Source organism: Ochotona curzoniae, unplaced genomic scaffold (genome assembly GCF_017591425.1).
Source record: "Ochotona curzoniae isolate NIBS_2020 unplaced genomic scaffold, NIBS_Ocur_1.0 contig_3503, whole genome shotgun sequence".
In the NCBI taxonomy this organism is placed as follows: Eukaryota; Metazoa; Chordata; class Mammalia; order Lagomorpha; family Ochotonidae; genus Ochotona; species Ochotona curzoniae.
This window is the reverse complement of record NW_024465887.1, coordinates 43,074-51,195: the sequence shown is the minus strand read 5'-3', so window position 1 is coordinate 51,195 and position 8,122 is coordinate 43,074. Positions and strand designations below refer to the sequence as shown.

Genomic DNA, 8,122 nt, shown 5'->3' with positions numbered 1-8,122 from the left:
AACCCTCTTTAACCCTCTAACCCGCACCCTAACCCTCTCTAACCCGCCCCCTAAAGCTCTTAACCCTCTAACCCGACCACTAACCATCTTTAACCCTCTAACCCGCCCCCTAACCCTCCAAACCGCCCCCTAACTCTCTAACCCGCCCCCTAACACTCTAAACCGCCCCCTAACACTCTAACCCGCCCCCTAACCCACTTTAACTCTCTAACCCGCCCCCTAACCCTCTAACCCCCCCCAGCCCTCTAACTCTCCCCCTAACCCTCTTGAACGCTCTAACCCACCCCCTAACCCTCTAACCCGCCCCCTAACCATCATTAACACTCTAACCCGCCCCCTAACCCTCTTTAACTCTCTAACCCGCCCCCTAACCCTCTAACCCGCCACCTAACCCTCTTTAACCCTCTAACCCGCCCCCTAGACCTCTAACACTCCCCCTAACCCTCTTTAACCCTCTTATCCGCCCCCTAAACCTCTAACCCGCCCCCTAACCCTCTTTAACACTCTAACCCGCCCCCTAACCCTCTCACACGCTCCCTAACCCTCTTTAACACTCTAACCCGCCCCCGAAACCTCTAACCCGCCCCCTAACCCTCTTTATCCCTCTAACCCGCCCCCTAACCCTCTAACCCGCCCCCTAACCCTCTTTAACCCTCTAACCCGCCCCCTAACCCTCTAACCCACACCCTAACACTCTTTAATCCTCTAACCCGGCCACTAACCCTAAACCCGCCCCCTAACACTCTAACCCTCCCCCTAACACTCTAACCCTCCCCCTATCACTCTAACCCGCCCCCTAACACTCTAACCCGCCCCCTAACCCTCTTTAACCCTCCAACCCGCCCCCTAACCCTCTAACCCGCTCCCTAACATTCTTTAACACTCTAACCCGCCCCTAACCTCTAACCCCCCCTAACCCTCTAAACCTCTACCCGCCCCTAACACTCTAACCCGCCCCCTAACCCTCTTTAACCCTCTAACCCGCCCCCTAAACCTCTAACCCGCTCCCTAACCCACTTTAACCCTCTAACCCGCCCCCTAACCCTCCAACCCGCCCCCTAAACCTCTTTAACATTCTAACCCGCCCCCTAACCCTCTAACCCCCCCAACCCTCTTTAACCCTCTAACCCGCCCCCTAACACTCTAACAAGTCCCGTAACACTCTTTAAACCTCTAACCCGCCCCCTAACACTCTAACTCGCGCCCTAACCCTCTAACCTGCCCACTAACCCTCTAACCCGCCCCCTAACCCTCTAACCCGCCCCCTAACCCTCTTTAACACTCTAACCCGCCCCCTAACCATCTAACCCGTCCCCTAGCCCTCTAACACGACCCCTAACCCTCTTTAACCCTCTAACCCGCCCCCTAAACCTCTAACCCTCTTTAACGCTCTAACCCGCCCCCTAACTCTCTAAGCCTCCCCCTAACCCTCTAACCCGCCCCCTAACCCTCTAACCCGCCCCCTAGCACTCTTTAACCCTCTAACCCCCCCCCAGCACTCTAACCCACCCCCTAACCCTGTTTAACCCTCTAACCCGCCCGTTAACACTCTAACCCGCCCCCTAACCCTCTAACCCGCCCCCTAGCCCTCTAACCCGCCCCCTAACCCTCTAACCTGCCCCCTAACCCACTAACTCGCCCCCTAACACTCTATCCCGCCCCCAAACTCTCTAACCCGCCCCCTCACCCTCTAACCCGCCCCCTCACCCTCTAACCCGCCCCCTAACCCTCTAACCCGCCCCCTAACCCGCCCCCTAACTCTCTTTAACACTCTAACCAGCCCCCTAACCCTCTAACCCGCCCCCTAACCCTCTTTAATGCTCTAACCCGCCCCCTAACCCTCTACCCCGCCCCCTAAACCTCTTTAACCCTCTAACCGCCCCCTAACCCTCTCACCCGCAACCTAACCCTCTTTAAACCTCTAACCCGCCCCCTAACCCTCTAACCCGCCCCCTTACCCTCTTTAACACTCTAACCCGCCCCCTAACCCTCTAACCCGCCAGCTAACCCTCTTTAACCCTCTAACCCTCCCCTTAACCCTCTAACCCGCCCCCTAACCATCTTTAACCCTCTAACCCGCCCCCTAACCCTCCAAACCGCCCGCTAACTCTCTAACCCGCCCCCTAACCCTCTAACCCGCCCCCTAACCCTCTTTAACCCTCTAACCCGCCCCCTAACCCTCTAACCCGCCCCCTCACCCTCTTTAACACTCTAACCCGCCCCCTAATTCAATCACAATGAACTTTAAGGTAAAGACACAAACTTCAAAATTGGTTTTATTGAAGAGTTAATGTTTAGGCATTCCAATTGGGCTCACTATTTATATGGAAAGATGATCTCAATGTTTCTGCCTGTTGGGATTTGGGCACGGATCTGTTTAACACTGGAAGATATCTGATGATCCAAGGCAGCATTTTTGTGCCTTGAGGAATTTTCTTTAAAATTGGTAATAAGATACTGCTACTTGTTTGTAACAGGAGACCATCAGTAATCAGAAATAAATATTTTAAACAATAGAACAATGTTCACCGATGATTGAGGGAAATCGGCTCAATATTTGAAATACCTTTCCAAAACATTTTGTACCTCAATTGTTAACATATGCCTAGTTAGAGTTACAAGCCGGATTGGACTATCCTAAAATTTGCCAAGTTCAGTTAAAATTATGCTTCAATACTATAAACAGCTAAATATAAAAATGAAAATAGACATGAGGCAGCTGAATAGTACCCTATAACCATTTTAAGGCGTAGAGCAGCTCGTTGTGTATAAACTAAAATTGAAATGTCAATGAAGTAGTCACAGGATGTGGTTAAGAACTTCCATTTTCTAACATATTAGTCACTCAATACCATGCCAATTAACTCCATAATGTTGTAAACTGTTGTTGATGTTATGTTATGGCTTTTCATTGGACGGGGTGATATTCTGCCATCTCTACTTTCAGACCAGAGATGGTCTCCTAAGGAAACTTGAGTTTAAATAAACTTGAGTTTATTTGGACAATAAGATGCTGGACTCTGTACAGGGTACATGCTTGCAATGAAAGAACCGTGACTGGATTTGAAATGTACAACTGCAATAATGTGGAGGAATCCATCATGGGGGGGAGGGCACGGGGAAGGGATAGGGGAATCCCAGTGCCTATGAAACTGTGTCATGAAACGAAGTCAAACACATGGAAAAACAAAACAAAACAAAAAAAACATTGTGCTTGAAAACAATATGCTTTGCAATGAACACTGGCCTGGTATCGCAGAGAAAGTTTGTTGGCAACAATTCTTTCTCTTATTTTAAGATGTGCCTTAATTATCAGTGTTTATCTGGTTTATGGAATCCCAAACTTGGTGTCCTTTTTATTTGTCACGTTCTTGAGCTCATGGCACCTACTGTGGCTAAGCTGTCGTCACTGTGTTTTTTGTCTGCCTGGATGCAGGAAGCCATCACAGAGGAAAGAGCTGCTCAAGTAGAAGAAAACGTGCACTTGATCAGATTCCTGAGGTTTCTTGCTAACTTCTTTGTGTTCCTGACACTGGGCGCAAGTGGATACCTCATCTTCTGGGCCGTGAAGAGATCCCAGGAATTTGCGCAGCAGGACCCTGACACCCTTGGGTGGTGGGAAAAAAATGAAGTTCGTCTCTGCGTGCTTTTTATGCGCTTAGAACCTGACCTTGGCTGTTGTGCTTCCGTGATGAAATGTTCCATAGGCCGTTCTTTGCCTATCCCCTCATCTCCTCCTTTCAATTAGTGAGCCCTCTACACATTTTCCTCTCCATTCTAGTTTTTTTTTCCTTTTTTAATTTGTAATTTTTCTTTTTAATATTGTTTACATAGTTGACTGGGATGCACGCCCATGTAGGACTCTGATTAGGGTGGGAGGGTCGGGCATGGAAGAAGGTGGGTGGGACAAATGTTTTGATTTTTTTTTCTCTTGTGTCTACAGGGGAAGTGGGGAAGGGACCGCTTCTTTCTTTTGACCTACATCAGCACCTGGGGAGGAAGGATGTCCTTTGATAATGCCTTAGAGACCCTGATATGGGGAAGCGAGTTCCAAGCATGCTACTTGAGTAGTTTTGATGGTTCTGAGAAGTTGGCTTCACTGTTCCAGGGTTGAGAAAATCTTTCCAAGATCTGTTGGTTGACAAAGTCCGCCTTAGTGCATCCACAGGGCGGGGAACAAGCTGCAAAGCTTGACCAAGAGAACTGTTCAACCTGTTCTGCTTTCCTTCCTCTGACGAGGCAGTCAATGTCCCCTGCTGGCCTAGATCATCTGGGTTTCATGTCCCCGTGTGCATCTAGACATGCTGTCCACTGTGCAGACATCAGCAGCTGAGAAGGCCAGCCCCGATACATTCACTGCAAGGTCAGACCGTAATCCTGTGATTTTCTCTGTGAGCAGGATCTGAGTCCACGCTCATCAGCAGGAGAGCCCAGTGGGCAGAGCCGAGTTTTTCACTCCAGGGCGTCACCTCTGTGTCTAGGTCGGGGTCTACTAGAAACCCATCCTTATCTTACCTTCATTGTCTCCTTGAATTGCATCCTCTCCCTGCAGTTACTGTATGAATGAGGAAGGCTGGTTCTTTTCTGAGAATTACTAAGCCTGTGATTTGTCTTTAGATGTTTTTTCTCTGTTTGGAAGGTCAGAGAAAGGAGGTAGGGTCTGGTGCTGTAGCGTATCAGGCAAAACCTCTTCCTGTGTTGTTGACATCCCATACGAGCACTTTGATGTCCCTGCTGCTGCGTTTCTCATCCAGCTCCCTGCTGATGGCCCGTTAAAGCATCCGTGTGGCGTTATGGGCATCTGGGAAACGGGTCGGTGCATAGGAGTTAGAAGTTATCTTTCTGTGTCTCTCCCTCTCCCTCTCTATGTAATTGAATTTCATATACATCAACTGTCCAAGTGTAATGGGCAGGCAAAATTGTCATACAGCTGGGATCTAGAGTTTATATTGATCATGTGTTTTTATAAATTAACCATAATAAAATTCTCCTGTTAGCATCAAAAGAATCATTCTTTGTGAGAACTTGTTTAACACTCATTATTAGGGAACCCTGAGTCCCAAGGAGCCAATGAAGAGAATAATGAGGATGTATGAATAATTTTACAGATGTGATGAGAGCAAGACCAAATTTATGTTTTTCTTGTGTAAAGTTACACAAGCTCTGCCAAATTGCTAACAAGTTCTGCCATTAGTCTGGAATTAGAGCATGCTGATTTTATGTTCTGTCGTGCTGAGTTTTGGCTCCTGTGAGTCATATAGTGTTCTTAATACGAATGAAAAAAAAAGTCAGAACATATTGGAAATTATTTCCTAGCTATAATCTGGTAGATGTAACCATGTTTCATTCAAAATGTGAAATCCATAAGGAAAACAGGGAGTGTTTTGTGGTGACAGTATGTACCAGTCATTTGGGACAGTTATCAGGGAAAAAAAAACACATAATTTTTGCCATTATAAAAGTTGCAAATGTTCTAAATTGTTTGAATTAATTTAACCTGGTAACAAAATCATATGGGTGTTATGGAGCTCCGAGTTAAGGATGACGCATTTCTTAATTATCATGTGGCTACCTTCCACGCCCACATCATTCTCTCGCCTTGGTCCTGATGCACCAATATTTCATTTTTGAAACTTTACCTTCTCGGCTTCCATAATATTAAGCTATTTGTCCTTTATCTATTTCAATGACATCTTCTGTTTTCTTCGGATAAAACTCATTCCTTTTGTTTCTGCCACTAAAAGTTTAGATTCCCTAGAGTTCCCATATTTCGACATTTAGACCTAGACCCACCCCAGGCAATTAGTCCATTGTACACTGATTAAACTATTCCATATGCCGATGACTGTCAAATTAGCATTTTTAAATTTGTACCTCATCTTCATGCAGTTCATTTTCCATTTCCTTTGGAGATCTTGCTGTGAAGTGTATCACCCGGTCAGAATTGGTTACCCTGCAGGATAATATGTGTTCTCTCAGTATAATGATGTAAACCTCCTCCCTCACTGTGGCAGTAAACAGTTATCACTGGTACTCATACAAACTCATGTGTGCGTTTTCTTCAAAACAACAGTTGATATTATCTCTGCTGTTTTGCTGAGATAAAATTGTAAGAACGTATGGAATAATCTTCCATCTTCTAAAACATGAGAAGAACGTAGCCGCGAGTCTTCCAAGCTTCTGGAGTAACACGATGACAAGTGTCAACACCAGTCACCTGGTTCATGGCTTGTGTCTCTGCAGATGAACATGGTGATGTCCCTGCTGGGGATGTTCTGCCCGACGCTGTTTGACCTGTTCGCTGAACTGGAAGACTACCACCCTCTCATTGCTCTCAAGTGGCTACTCGGACGGATTTTTGCTCTTCTTTTAGGCAACTTGTATGTATTTATTCTTGCCTTGATGGATGAGATTAACAACAAGGTAAAATGTATGTGTGGTTTGTCTTGGTGATAAGCATGTCTTCAAATTTCATGTCTCAAGATTGCCCAGAATGCTTTGGATAGCTCTTGTTTTAATTTCCGTGTGTGCCTCGCTGCTTTCTAGATTGAGGAGGAGAAGCTGGTAAAGGTCAATATCACCCTGTGGGAAGCCAACATGATCAAGGCCTACAACGCGTCTCTCTCTGGGAACAGCACTGGACTCCCCTTTTTTGTTCACCCTGCTGATGTACCTCGGGGACCCTGCTGGGAAACAATGGTGGGCCAGGTAATGCCTCAAACAGACGTGCCTCGCAGGGAGTGAATTTAAATAGAGCAATGCCAATAATTTTCTGGTAAGAGAATCTTTTATTGCTCATTAATTAAAAAAATAACTAAGATTTATTAGGTAAGTTATACAAATGGTATCCATTCAGTTGTTCTCATACAAATGCTATCCTATCAATTGTAATCCTGCCCTCATTCCATTTTTTTTTTAAAGATTTATTTTTTTATTATTTTTCTATTGGAAAGGCGGATATACAGAGAGGAGAGAGAGAGAGGAAGATCTTCCATCCGATGATTCATTCCCCAAGTGAGCGCAACGGGCCGATACTATGCCGATCCGAAGCCAGGAGCCTCTTCCGGGTCTCCCACGCGGGTGCAGGTTCCCAAAGCTTTGGGCCATCCTCGACTGCCTTCCCAGGCCACAAGCAGGGAGCTGGAAGGGAAGCGGGGCTGCCGGGATTAGAGCCGGCGCCCATATGGGATCCCGGGCGTGCAAGGCGAGGACCTTTAACCACTTGCGCCACCGCGCCGGGCCCGCCCCCATTCCATTTTGAAAAATTTTAAAAGCTTAAATCTTCTTATTAGGGTCTTGAACTTTTGCGTTTTGTGAAAATTCTTATTTGAGAGTCAAAGAGCTCTCTGTGAGTTCACTATCCAAATGTCCAGTACTGGGCCAGCCGATGCTGGAACCCCAGAATCCAACTGAGCTTTCTGGGGAATGCCTCAACCCTTGTTGGGGTTCTGAACTTCTGAATAAACAGGAAACTTGAGGCTGAAACAACAGTTGGGGCCTACCTAGTGCAATGGCCTAGTGCTTAATCCCTGCCTTGCATCTGCTGGGATTCCATATGGGCACCTGTTCATGTCCTGGATGCTCCACTTCCCATTCAATTCCCTGCTTGTAGCCTGGGAAAGCAGTAGAAGAAGACCCAAAGTCTTGGGACCATGCACCTGCATGGGAGACCCAAAAGAAGCCCCAGGCTCCTGGCTTCAGACTGGCTTAGCTCTGGCCATTGCAGTCATTTGGGGAGTGAACCAGCAGATGGAAGATCTTTCTGTCTCTCCTTCTCTCTGTATAAGTCTAGCCTTCAATAAAGATAAATAAGCCGAGAGAGAGAGAGAGAGAGAGAGAGAGAGAGAGAGAGAGAAAGAATCAGCATGCAGGCATCTTAACTGCTAGGCCAAAGGCCTACCCTGCATTGGAGCAGCTTCAAAACACGTCAATGCCAGATAGTTCAGAGTAATGGAAATTGCCTTTTAAACGTATTTTTGTGTGATGCTAGGAAAAGTTCCTGAGTGGGAAGACTTTTAGACAGTGATCTGGGAATGAGCAGTCATTACTTCTGTGCTAATCACAGAGTTGACACATTTTTCATTTGATAGTTATGCCTTTTTTGCCTTTCTCTTCTACCAGT

At 46.6% G+C, this 8,122-nt stretch overlaps 1 protein-coding gene across 1 annotated transcript in view; it reads left to right on the top strand.

Moving 5' to 3' along the window:
* The first annotated feature begins 2,230 nt into the window (after positions 1 to 2,230).
* LOC121157005 (transmembrane channel-like protein 1) overlaps positions 2,231 to 8,122 on the top strand; it is a 31,269-nt gene continuing 25,377 nt past the window's right edge. The window contains exons 1-4 of the mRNA XM_040980958.1: positions 2,231 to 2,249; positions 3,437 to 3,631; positions 6,244 to 6,423; positions 6,547 to 6,708. Of these exons, the coding sequence (XP_040836892.1) occupies positions 2,238 to 2,249; positions 3,437 to 3,631; positions 6,244 to 6,423; positions 6,547 to 6,708 (549 nt within the window). The 5' untranslated portion in view covers positions 2,231 to 2,237. The remainder of the gene's footprint in view (positions 2,250 to 3,436; positions 3,632 to 6,243; positions 6,424 to 6,546; positions 6,709 to 8,122) is intronic.